Source organism: Cololabis saira, chromosome 13 (assembly GCF_033807715.1).
Source record: "Cololabis saira isolate AMF1-May2022 chromosome 13, fColSai1.1, whole genome shotgun sequence".
Taxonomy (NCBI): domain Eukaryota; kingdom Metazoa; phylum Chordata; class Actinopteri; order Beloniformes; family Belonidae; genus Cololabis; species Cololabis saira.
In genome coordinates this window covers 10,518,737-10,532,165 of record NC_084599.1, presented here as the reverse complement: position 1 = coordinate 10,532,165, position 13,429 = coordinate 10,518,737, and the positions used below count along the sequence as shown (strand labels likewise).

The window sequence follows — 13,429 nt, the reverse complement described above, 5'->3', positions numbered from 1 at the left end:
TACACTTATTTCCGTGCCCATATCTGAAACTATTATACAACGATGTCTAAATATTTAGTGCTCTATATTGCAAACATCCAACAGGCCCCCTAATCCGCTGGTTTTGACTCCTCTGTTGTCGTGAGCTGGCACATTAGCAATCTCCTGACACGTGTCGGCACAGAAGGCTTGGTGAGCTCAGCTTGGGCTGCTCCAACATCACTGAGCGCAGGAAGAAATGCAGCTGCAGCTGTGTTTGATCCGTAAGAGCATTTAGACCAGACACCAGACTCTTTCTGTAGTCTACTGAAAAAGAACTGGCACAAGAAGCGTGCGTGTTTATGCTAAAACGGAGGAGGGTGTGTGCAGCTCATGATCCATCTGTCTGTATCTCACAACTCCGCATGGCTGCAGACAGGGATGGGAGGCTGGGACAGACCTGAGTCCTTTTACCGCTGGAATTAAAACTCATGTCAACCTTTTTTTTTTTTTGGCATGTATGCTACAGACCTATCCAACACGCAAGTGCAGATCGAAATGTAAAAAGCAAATACCGGTACCATGCAAATGAAAACCAATTGTTCATTCCAGCTATTTGAGGATGTTCCCTTTGAGGCCTTTCACTACAAACAGGCTTTTATTTTCTGTGCCGAGGACCAGGATGCTCATAAATGTGAGATTAGTGCAATCATTTACATTCTTTTCAAGAAATGAAGAAAACAGCCACACTTATTAACTACTGGTTACGTTTTATTCACTTATTCTTTTTAACTCTTGGAAAAAAGACGATATATTTACAAACCAAAAAAAAAAAAAGAAAATCAAACAATGGATATTAATATGTCTAGTCCTCAACAGAAATCCACAAATTTTACAATAGAAAAATGTTTCATGTCTATTTGAAGCCATAGTCTCTCATCAATCCCACACATCTTTTTTTTTCTTCAAAATATATTAAAACATTAAAGGGTTTGTTTTGCTAAGCTAAATTCCTGCTCAAAAGATGAAAAACAATTGATTTCATTAATTTACTGTGTTCATTGACTGTACCTGGGCATTTGAATAGACAAGATGTAGTGAAGTATATTCAACAAGCTCAAAGATTTACACTCAATTTGTATCTTGATGTCAGGGGAAAACAAAGTAAAAAATAAATTAAAAACGTTTTTTTTTTTTTTAAGCATTGATGTCTTTCCTTCTGAATACATGGGGGGGAAAGCAGCAGATATTAGTAAAAAGGCTAAAAAATAATTACTTTGGTTCAAAAGTTGACCAAAACGGAAAAAGGAAAATGGTAAAAATGACCATTTTCTTCAAAAGTGAATACCCGACAGACATTTTCATTCATAAATAATTTTGGTTATGAATTCAAACTTTGGGGCTTGCTAAGTGCAGCATTTGTTTCAACAAAACAAACAAAAAAACCCAGTCCATCATCACATCCACATAACAACAAAGACTTAAACAAAGAGCTGACAGAGGAAATTATGTATGCTTTACTTTGATCAGACGAAACTGACATTAACAGGGCGGGCTGCAGATAATTTTGCATCATTATTGTACACTGCTACCGAGAGAAAAATGGTCTCAAAGACGGACCACCGGGGCCGAGTTTACAGCTGGTGAAATGGACCGTGCCACTTTAAATGTGGAGACCAATCGAGAAAACATGCTATGATGCACGATGCTCTGGAAAACAGATGAATATTAAGCACAGCCTTTTAAGAAAATAGTAAATCAGTGAGGAAGTGGGCCATAAAAGATGTTCTACATTTATAAAACCCGTTTTCCTCGAGACTACAGCACAGAGTGGCAGTGGCTAATGCTGACAATGCTCTTTCCTAATGCTGTAAACCAGCTGATGAGTTACCTTACAAAAACATGGACCTGTGCTTATTTGAACAAAGGTGAGGATGCCTGACATCAATCAGAAAAATAAGCCCAGTCATGTTTGATTTTAGCAGCCAGTCACGAAAGACACAAATCCAAAGTTTCACCTCAACGGCTTACGACGGACCTAAATGAGAGTCATGATGGAGTGTAAATGAGTAACATTAGTGTTAAAAAGTTTTCAATATATAAACAGAGAAACAGATACAGGCTGGAGGTAGACAGAGCAAAGCCTGATCAATTTTAGTGATCCTTCCCCGTTCAAAACACTGGGAGAAACGAGAAGTTCGTTGACAGCTGTGACCTACCGGTGGGTGAACATAAACAAGACAAAACAAAACACGCGGGTTTCAGAGACTCTCAGATATTCAACGACATGAAAGCGCTCCAGTCTGAGTTTGATGCAGCCAATCGCACTCCGTTACTAGGATGCAGTTTTGTGAGCTGCAGGGAAGAAGCTAAGGAGACTAACCGCTAACCAGGTTCGTGCTCTGACCTGTACCTTAGTCTCAAGATCAAAGTTTGGTGCATCACATAATCAAAACTTGAGGATAAAGAGCGAGAGGAAGAGTTACATAACCATATATTGGACATATTTACTTGTAAGATGTAAAAAGATTTGTGAAGACAGTTGAAAACACATAAAACAAAGACGCTGACCCCAATGTTGAAGACAGGGTTACCTGAGCAACACCTTCAGTACAGTAAAAACTAAAAGAAACTCATTTCTAAATATGCATCATTTTCACTTTTCCCAAGAAATTAAATGAGCCACCAGTCCCGTGCATCCCCACAGCACACGTGGGAGAAGCAACATTACACTTCCCCTTCAGAACAATACAGTTTAATGCTACACCAACCAATCAAAGCTACTTCACTATGGAATTAAATCAACAAATCTGGTTGAAATTGGACTTGTTATAAAGTTTTTAGAAAGACAGCACTTGATTGTAGAGAGGCGGCAACAATCAAGCACATTTAGTGGTAACTTGAAGTAAAAACCAATTATCTATTTTAAACAGAAAAAACTAAATATTTTAGAGTTTTCTCAAACAATGGTACATGTCGGGTGTCATCAATGTGCTAAAATTACACACACACACGCACACACAAATGCACTCACACACACTTTATAATTAGGATGACATGCTCTGACGTAGATGACGTTCATGTTTCATATCAGTTTTTATTTTAACTCTTAGTTTTCTAATGTCGACAAAAGCTTTTTTCCCCCTCTTGTGGACATTTTTCGTGTTATTGCACAGTACAGAAAACAGTACAGCCACTATGTTTTTTTTTTTTACACAGTAGCAAATGTATGATAAGAAGAAAACTGAGCACGTCTTTCAGGCTGACTCTCCTTTCCTCTGCGTCTCATCGCTCCACGGTGGATTAAACAAAGCACAGTCCGCGACAGCGTGTTTCACTGGAAGCCGTGGTAGGCTGAGGGACGGCTTGGATGACTCCTGGAGAAAATTCCATTTGCAAAAAAAAAAAAAAGAAATAAAAAAATTAAGAAAACAGCGGTGGGGCTATAAGTGAACCATCAAAAATAATATCAGGTGTGATGATGATGGTAGCCGTGCCGGTCAGGCATGCTGTACTGCCAACTCTTGTCCTATGAAACGACGCAGGCGCTCCAGATACTGGCTGTACAATTCAATGTCGTTGTGGCCGGCTCCCTCCACCCACAGAGGCTCCACGGCCTTGGGGCAGCGCTCAAACAGAGCCAGGCCGTGAGAGAAGTCGATCACCTCGTCTTCTGTCCCGTGGATGATGAGCACCGGAGATGTTATCTTAGACACCTTTTCAATGCTGAAATGGAAAATAAGGGCATCAAAGATGTTAAAATAAAACAAAACAAAAACAAAAAATCTTTTCAGTTACTTGTCCCTATTTATGAATGTAATAGAAACGTAGATCATGTTGTAAAAAGGTAACCCACGTGACCCAAACTTCCTTCATCACCGTGGCAACCAGATCAAACCAATGAAACATGAATAATCAATGTATGGCTCCTACAGCCGGTCATGAACTTTCGGCCATATGATGGTCCCGTCTGTCACACATTTACTGTCAGTGTTTGCTATATAATATTTGCAATATACTGTGGACATCTGAATAAAAACCTCATAAATAGATTGAATCAAAGCGCTCTCCAGCTCTGCGTCTGATATACGTCTTTTTCTCCTCAGATCATGCCGAGCACAGAATCTTCTGACGCTCATTTCTGAGCATTGCAGGAGACCTATCTGCTGCAACTTGCAGGAAATGTGTTTGTGCGCCAAACCGCTGTGGAACAAGTCCTTAATCAATCTTTAAAAAATAATCCTTAATCTGTTGTTCCAGCGCCGCCATGGTAGCCATGGTTACCCGAACTGCCGCGTACCATGGATGTAGGACATGTCCGGGTCACGTAAACCCGACCAATTAAATATTAAAATCAAATTCAGTCCTGTGGCCCGTTTTTCTATTTCGTATTTTTGATCTGTGCCTAAAATTGAAATATGAAAAACCAGACGTTTTTTCCGTTTTTTGTGTTATAATAAAAAACAAAAAAAAAAATAACCAGTCACCTTTTCATGTTTTGGTTTTTGATTGCCAATTGAAAATGGAAAGAACGAATGATACACGGATTGGTAACAACCGTACGTGGTTAGTTTTGGAATATCTAAATGGATTTAAAGATGCTCCATGTTTGTCTGTGCAAAAATATTGATATATTTCTGGTGACACGTTTATTGTTTATGTTTTTCTTGTCTTTGTTGAGCTGTAACAGCGCCATGTCAAACAGCCAAGTTATTAAAAAGAAATTAAAATGAGCCCCCAGACATCAACAAATGCTTTGACCATACACAGATCTACAGTCGAAAGAGTTATTAAGTGACCAAGAAACACTGACAATATTTAGCAAATCTGGAAGGTGAAAGTACAAGCTCTCATCCAGGCACTTCCTTTTTTTTTTTTTTTTTTTAATGAATAAGTCTGTGTTTGGAGTTGAAAGGATGGCAGGACAAAAACATGTACAAAAATTATATACAGCCTTCTGTCAAAAGATCCAAATGAATGGTATTACCAGCCACAACTGCAATATCGACCAAACATCATGAGCTACTTTTATTAACACATCAAGGGGACGCCTTAAGGTTGTTGAGCCGGGGGGGCTTTTGTTGTGGATGATCTTTCACCTGACATCAGTACTCTGAGAATACCAAGTATCTGTTTGTGAAATAAAGATTCTGATTTTGGTTTAACGTGACTGAACAGAAGATGTTGATCCTTCATCAAAGACCTTTTACACCTGGATCAATCCTCAACAAGACGTAGCTCAAGTAGAACGGTGAACAAAGAAGAGACTTACTTGGGGAAAGCATCAAAGCAGTAGGTTTTCTTTGTTTCAGGAAAGGCCACTCTCATACCAGATGTTAGAGGAGAGTGAAGAACCACGGCAGCACACTCGTACCGCGACGCCAGATCCACAGTGGGAACTGTACCAATGCTCTGTCCATAAAGGATGATATTCTCTGGACTTATGCCGTACCTGATTAAAAAGGAGAAAGAATAGGTCATTTATACAGAATTCCAGTAGATGTGTTAAACACAACAGAAAAAGTACAATTAATGACCATCTATAAATGAATAATTACTTCATTTGATTGTTTTTTTTAAACATGGTATTAACAAGTAATCTCATGTGTTTATTTCAATGGCTTTAAAGACGGTCAGTTAAGTCAATTGAAACCAATTTAACTTATTAGATGAGGTCAGACTGACAGTAACTTTAGTTTACAGTCGTTAATTCACATAAAAAGCAACCAAGTGTAATAGGGTCTCATATCTTATGGTTATTTTAAGTGTGACAACATTATGGTGGTAGGATTAACAGCTACGCCCAACAAACTTTAGTCACTGTCTTGTCGCGTATGAAGTTCTCCTGATTATAACAGTATTAATATAACTGCCTCCACTAATAGGCGCTTCCTCAGTTCACATGTCACTCTTACATTCCTCACATGGTTCAACCTTCTTCGTCTCAGCTCAGTCCTCTAGTGCCTTCTGCCAGCTTCACCCGGTCTCTGTTAAATTATGTTTATATGACACCCTCACATCCATCTTCCTTCCCCCCCTGCTACCTTGAATTAATCTGCATCTTTTAACGTGACGTGATGGAGATATACATGCCAAAAAATGTCCCATCTGGAAAGAATATGACAGTGTAGCACAGGGCTATTCAATTGGCGGCCCGCGGGCCACATACGGCCCGCCAGGAGCTTTTATGTGGCCCCTGGTCATATTTCAAAAAAGTTGAAGTTGTTTGTTGAATTTTTTTTTTTTTTTTTTTTTTTAAATAATATTTTTATAACTGGCTACTATGGACTGAAATGCTTGTGCTCAATGCTTAATATAATATTAAAATAAGGAAATCTTGGTGGAAAGTGGTGCTTTGTCATTATGGCGTGTTTTATTAAAAGTAGGTCAATATCAATTTCATTAAGTTTGCACAATGCATGGTTTCAAAATTAACTTGCATTCAAAATAATATTTCTTTATCTGAATATTATATTTAACATTCACAATTAATAAATCTGGAGACAATTAATACATAATTCATATGTAAACTAGATATATTCAAATGTATAATACAAATGTATTATATTTACATAAGTCTTCGTCTTTGAGTGCAAAATACATTTTGAAAACCCCCACATTTTCAAATTTTTCAGCCCTCTCCATACAGTCCTTTTGCAGATGTGGCCCCCGGCCGAATCTAGTTGAATACCCCTGGTGTAGCACATCACCCTGCCAAGGAAAAAGGTGGAATTGTTTGATTTTAACGTACCGCGTACGCAGGGCGTGCCAGGCAGCATCGATATCTGCATAGAGGTTCTTCTCGGTGGGTTTGCCAGTGCTGATGCCATAGCCTGAGTAGTCGTAGGAGAAGATGTTACAGTTGATACGAGTGCCGAGGCCGATGTAGAAACTACTCATCTGGCCGAGATCAACTGCATTGCCATGTGAGAAAAGCACTGTAAATCTGAGGGGACACAAATTCAAAAGAAACATAAGAAATATGAAAATATGACTTTTGTTTATCCTATAGTAAGACCTAGATAAATATAGAGAGGTCACGTGAACTCCTTGCCCCGAAGTGTGTTAATATCTGCTTCTTGTTGGAGGACCGGTTAACCACAACAGACTCAAGTCAAACCAAGTTTTTACCATCAGAAGAGAGAAGCAAGGATCAAGTATTTTAACATCTCATGAAAAACTTACATTTTTATAACGAGATTACTAAAATTTTAAATGACAAATATACAGGACAAAGAACAGATGAGAATGCTTAAGTTTCAGAAATACTAACAACATGATTTTGACTTTTTTGCTATGATTATCATTATGAAACAGAGAAATGCAACTTTCAGGCTCTTGTAAACTTGTAGGGACTAAAAAAAGAGAAGAAAATAAGAGGGATTTTTTTAAAAGGAGAGAAAAACATTTTTTTGGAAGATTTTTCCATTGAAGAAGCAGGAAAAGAAAAAAAAATCTTTGACTCAGCTGAGTCAACAGGGAGACGAGCAAAGGAAGGAGACCTGAATGTGCACAAAAGAGAGCTGAGAGGGAAAAAAAGTGTTAAAATGCTCCTGAGGAAGTGTGCGAGACCGTCATAAAACGATTTAAAAGATCAAGAAAGCTGAAGTCTGCAACACATCACAATCACAGTTGTAAAATGCTAAGATGAGGAAACTTTTTAAATATAGTGTCACTCACCTGGCATTAGGTGCACAGCGAATGTACATGCAGCCGACTCTGTTGCCCCTGCTGGACCGAGTGACGAACACCTCTATCGTGTCCAGTTCTCTCTGAGAGTACTGAAACTCTGCTCTCTCCGTCAGGTGAAGTTTCCATCTCCCCTCGACAGCCCCGGCTCCTCCACTTCCAGCAACAGACGCTCCGCTACGCGTCCGCAGGCTCGATGTCCCGGTTGTGCTTTGTGCAGCAGGACCCGTCTCTGGGTCTGGCAGAAAGGTGTACGTGGGCTCCGGGGGCAGGAAGGCGAGCTTGGCTGCAATGCGGCTTGGGCAAGGCGGGCAGCAGAACAGGCAGCAGAGCTCACTGAGAGAGAGGCCATTCATCCTTCACTGAGCAAGAGAAGGACAAAGGGGATCACTGAGCCACTAAATCTACACCACTGCCATGACAACACAATGACACTCTTATTACAATACACAGTACGAGGCACTTGGTCTGAGGGCGACAGAAATATGAATGGAACACAAGAGATACACTGACGAGTCAAATTTAAGTGATAAATATATATCACATTTATGATTCATTGAACAACTGATAATTAAAATCTATGTTTAACCCCTAATGAATGAGGTCTATTTGTCACATTCCTGCTCAGAAATGACACCCCTAATTTAAAACAAGTATATTTCCTCAAGTACAAGGTATATTTAGATAACTGTGGTATGAAAATAGAAATAACATGCATTAAGTGTGCTGCCCCCCCGAGCAGCAGTTACTGGACCGTGGGCACAAAGGTGAAACCTCAGGAACAACGTGATGGTTGGGTTGACTGACACCTCTGAAATAATTACAACCCATGTCATTTCAGGCATCCAATCAGAACTACAAAAACAGCCAGTCTCTGAAATGACCACGAGGTGAGATTTATTTCTAATGAGGAAACACCAAAGGTAATACGAAAATCCGATAGGCTGTAGAAAAATAAAATTGTGTTTTGCCGTGTTTATGCATGTGCTGCTGCAATCTGAGTTAGCTTTAAACCCACAACAGACTGTGTGTATTTCACAAAACATGTTACTTTGATCTGTATTCTTGTCATTTATGAAGAATCATTGCAAACCTAAAAACATGATTTATGTTTCTGTTTCATGGTTATATAGAGTTGATAAAAGTGACAATTACATAATTAGGATCTGTACTTTTGCATTTTTGTTTGCATTACTCTGTTATTACACCACCAAATCCTAGATGGCGGTGCAGGGTCTTTCTTACAGTTTCCCGTGTTTTCTTTCATTAGCTACTTTTTATGTAACTCAGAGATAGCAACAGATAAAACAGAGTACACAACTACACATAGTTGGCATTTATTTCTTGTGTGTTGTTGTGCCAGCAACACACTGTAATTACGGCACATTTGCAAGCTTCAGTGCTTTTGTGGAGCACAGTAGCTTGCAGTCCAGAGGTTCATTTTGTTTACTTTCTTCATTCAGCTCAGACATGGTGACAGAAACAGAGCAGATCTCACCTGAACTAGAGTTGACAACAGCTGTTACTTTAAATGAAATTACAACAATCTCTACATCTGATTTGAAAATAGCAGAGAAGAAGTATGAGCTGAAAGAGCATAAAATGCCACAAAGTGTTACTGCAGGCCGCGTCGACATGCTGTGCAGTTACACTACCGGGAAAGTGCACCTCAGGCCACAGCATAGGGTACTAGACTATGCAACAACCACAGCACGGCTTCAATACAAAAGCATAAATCCCATATAAACCACACCATCATCTTTTTTAAAAGAAATGGCTTTCTCCAGGAAATCCTTCCCAAGAAAAAAAAAAAGATTTCTGGCACAACTTCACATACAAAATGTTCTAAGCGTAAGACTCCTTAAACAATAATACTGACTGAACCAATCATTTTGGTCTGTGATGCTCAAAAGGGTCCTTGGTAAGCTGCGTTTCCATTAGTGGGAGTCCAGGATAAAACCTTGGAGGGTGGAAATCTAACAGGGCCAACCTCCTCCAAACTTCTTTTAACCCGTGTCTCCATTTACAGTGACAGGGCCAGTAGGATGTATTGACCAAGCAAACTACATTCCACATCGCGTACTGGTGGTAGCTCACTGCTTTGCCTGTGTGTCAAATGCCAATAAAAGTAGTAGAAGACGGCAAAGACGAGGAAAACCAATCTAGAAAGACAAGATCAACACTAAAGCAGCCAAGGCGGCTGCTGCATTTCCATTTGCCGTTTGTGAATTCTGCAATGTTGATAATGTTGATGAATGAGAATAGATAACATATTCAAAAGAGGACATTGACATGGCTGAACAATGTCCTCTTCTGCTCACAGGACTACCAATCAAGTACAGAAGTACAGTCAGGACCACCATACTTGAATAGTGTTTTTTATCTTCTTCTTCAATGCTAGGGCTAAAGCCTGACATGCATTTTCTTTTTTTTTGTCCAGTCTGACCTAGGGGATAATTTGCTAAGATATTTGCTGTTTTGAAGTCTTGCATGTGGCTTGAATTTTCTTACTATACAATAGGGATGTCCGATCAGGTTTTTTCGGCCCCGATCCGGTCCGATCAGTCATTTGATTTTGAGTATCTGCTGATACGGAGTCCCGATGCAAAATAAACAGATCCAGGTTGTCTCCTATTTTTATTTTATTCACCTTATTTTATCATTTAGCACTTAAATACTGCAGTTCTCATTGAGGTAGCTTGAACAATCAAGTAATAATAGTGCAACTATTAAATAGTAAAAATAGTTCTATTTTAAACATAAATTTGAATTAAATAAAAACCGATCCTCAACTTAAAATACTCGTCAGGTATGTAAACAAATAAGCAAATAAAAGAGCCACAGTATCAAAGTAAGGCCAGTAATGTGCTTTTTAGACTGCACTGTTACTTCTTACTGTACTTTTCTGGCTTAAAGAAGAAAACGTTTGTGTTTGAAGTGACCTACAATCTTCCTAGCGCAAAATCACGTGGACCCATTGCTTGTTGATTTCCGTTGTTTATCATTTTTTCCATAGTCTGTTTGATGCGCTGATCAAAATAATGAGAGTAATATATATGTATATATCCGATCCCTGATCGGGATGCAACGTCCGATTTCAATCAGGTCTAAAACAACGTGATCGTGCCCGATTTCCGATCCTGTGATCGGATCAGGACTTCGGTTTGTTTTTAAAATGGATTTATAACTCAGATTTAAGGGCAGTAACAACTGCTTCTCTAGGATCATTACTGATACCTTTCTTCCTTGGTATTATGTTAACAGGCATCCCAATATGCAAGACAAGCAGCCTGTCTAGACTCTTATGATCAATTAATCGAGTTGTTGTTATAAGCAGGTCCCGTTACGGTTTACCCTCTTGATCCGTATGGAAGCAGTAAAAGTGTACCGGTATGTATAATTTTTCCACACTGCCTTATTATTGAGTTTTGTTACATAAATAAATAAATAAATACTGTAATACGCCATATGTTCTTTTGAGCCTGTATTACCCTACATTCAGACTTTGCCTGATCCTTTAAATATATACCGAATGAATAAAATCTAAGAATTAAACAAAAGGGTGTCATTTTGTTCTCTTATGAATGTATGTGTACATGTATGGCACCCCAAACATGACACATAAATTAAAAAAGGCAAAGAACATAAATACAGAAAAAAGTCTGTAAGTCATGCCAACCTATAACCTATATATATATATATATATATATATATATATATATATATATATATATATATATTCATAGATTAAAAGATGGTAAAATTAATAAAGAAAAACTGTTTTATAGGATAAACACTTTGTTACATTTTGAACTGTCACCATTGCGTTCGGCTTAATATAAACACATTCCCACCAGAAATTGATACAGAAAAAACACAGGAACATGTCCATAATTTAAAAATTCATTAGAAATGGGGAAATAAGCTACTCTACGAAGCCCCCATCCATGTCTTTCAGAACTAATGAGTATTTGTGAAATTATTTTCGTTCATACCAATTCCAACTGAATACCACTTTAGTGCTTCTGTTTTAGGTGTAATGGTTTATAACATCTTGCCAAAAGGACTACAGTTGCGAATTAGCCAGTTGGCTAAAACTGGCGCATTTACAGTAATGTTGATTAATGTTTACTGTCCTAAATAAACTGAAACTGAGTGTGTCACACACTACACCATCTAGGACATTATTTGATTATGAAAAAAAGGAAGAAAAAGTTGTTTTTCCCCAACCTTGAGGCGAATATAAGTAACTACATTCAAGCAGTTATTTCCATATTGTACCATAGCTGTAAATCATGAAAGAACCAGACAGTAACGTACCTGCTGAGCTGAAGATCTCGGTGTGTAAAAATGAACTATGAATCCTCCAGTAACTCAAATACAGGACAGTGAGCCCCGTCAGCACAACAAGGAAAAGTAGCGAAGCCTCCCGGATACCAGGGAAATGTTATTTACAAACCATGTACATTTGATCCCTTAAGGCTACAAAAGTCCTGATTCTACCCATTTTGTAGAGAAACTAGCGAACAATATCTAACAGATCTCCAAAAGGTTTCCTGTATAATTCAAAACAATTATTTCTGTTTTCAGTTTGTATAAGTTGTCTCAGAGTGCAAACACACTCTGAATGCTGCCCACTTGTAATCAGACGTGAACACAAGTGTTTTTCTTGTGTAAAGGAACAAAGCAGCTTTATATGAGGGAAACTCAGACCTGTCTGCGCAGCAGCTAGCCGGCTCAAGCTAGCCACTGACACAAACACGGATCCTCCCGCCACACACAGCACACACACGACTCCCTAACGCTCCCACTGCTCTCCAACGACCCATTACGGACGGTCCTTCATCATCCTCGGGGTTCGCGGACAGCGTTTTCTAGGATTTTAGTTAATCCATGTACGTGCGGTGTTTTTCAACTTCTCTGCTGGTTCACCGCATCCGGAAGTAGCAGCTGACCGGATGTGACGTCAGAGTTTTCCATCCCACTAACGAGGGGCAGACATATATGTCTATGCTTATCATAGACATATAAGTCTATTGTAGTGCCTTTGTCATTCATGTGATGTAATTCACCTGCATAGAGATGTTAGTCACAGCATTACCATACAGTGTTTATTCAGGTTTTAATATATGTGTTTAATGTGCAACGGTCCTTCTAAGTACGGTGACGTTTTTGGAGTCAGTTAGTTTGTTTGTTTGTCAGTTCACCGGTGGATTTAATAAAGGGAAACACGCTTCTGTGTCCGCACCGTGAGAAGTTGTCGGCTCATCTATTTTCACGACTTCTACACTATGCTCATCATAGACGTGTATGTCCATGATAAGCATAGACAAATATACATATGTATACTATATACTTCTTAACATAGACATATATTTCTATGTCTATACATATGTCTGTCTATGCTTCATATATATATATATATATATATATATATATATATATATATATATATATATGCTTCTTACCATATACATATATGTATATATACATATATGTATATGCTTCTTATCATATATATATATATATATATATATATATATATATATATATATATATATATATATATATATATGCTTCTTACCATATACATATATGTCTATGCTTCTTATCATAAACATGTATGTTTCTTATCATAGATTTATATACATATGCATATGCTTATCATATACACATATGTATATGTCTATGCTTCTTATAAACATATATGTATATGTTTCTTATCATAGACATATATACATATGCTTCTTATCATAGACCTATATGTATATATGTCTATGCT

At 38.3% G+C, this 13,429-nt stretch overlaps 1 protein-coding gene across 2 annotated transcripts; it reads right to left on the bottom strand.

The window, feature by feature from the left end:
• Window positions 1-721: 721 nt before the first annotated feature.
• abhd17ab (abhydrolase domain containing 17A, depalmitoylase b) lies at window positions 722-12,580 on the bottom strand. Of its 2 annotated transcripts, none has more exons than XM_061737652.1 (5): window positions 11,968-12,580; window positions 7,639-8,009; window positions 6,710-6,904; window positions 5,231-5,410; window positions 722-3,684 (listed from the first exon to the last, which is right to left on the bottom strand). In XM_061737652.1, exons 2-5 carry the CDS (start codon window positions 8,001-8,003, stop codon window positions 3,459-3,461), a joined length of 966 nt encoding a protein of 321 aa, XP_061593636.1. In that variant the 5' UTR covers window positions 8,004-8,009; window positions 11,968-12,580; the 3' UTR covers window positions 722-3,458. The 2 variants fall into 2 exon arrangements, with proteins under 2 accessions (XP_061593636.1, XP_061593637.1); XM_061737653.1 differs by having other exon boundaries at window positions 7,639-8,004.
• Between the last annotated feature and the right edge of the window lie 849 nt (window positions 12,581-13,429).

Excerpts from the sequence above, each read along its gene's own strand:
- abhd17ab (XM_061737652.1), bottom strand. The coding sequence starts at position 8,003 with ATGAATGGCCTCTCTCTCAGTGAGCTCTGCTGCCTGTTCTGCTGCCCG. Across the intron at positions 6,905-7,638 it reads CGCTGTGCACCTAATGCCAG|ATTTACAGTGCTTTTCTCAC; the intron begins GTGAGTGACACT and ends GTGTCCCCTCAG. Across the intron at positions 5,411-6,709 it reads TGGCACGCCCTGCGTACGCG|GTACGGCATAAGTCCAGAGA; the intron begins GTACGTTAAAAT and ends CTTTTTAATCAG.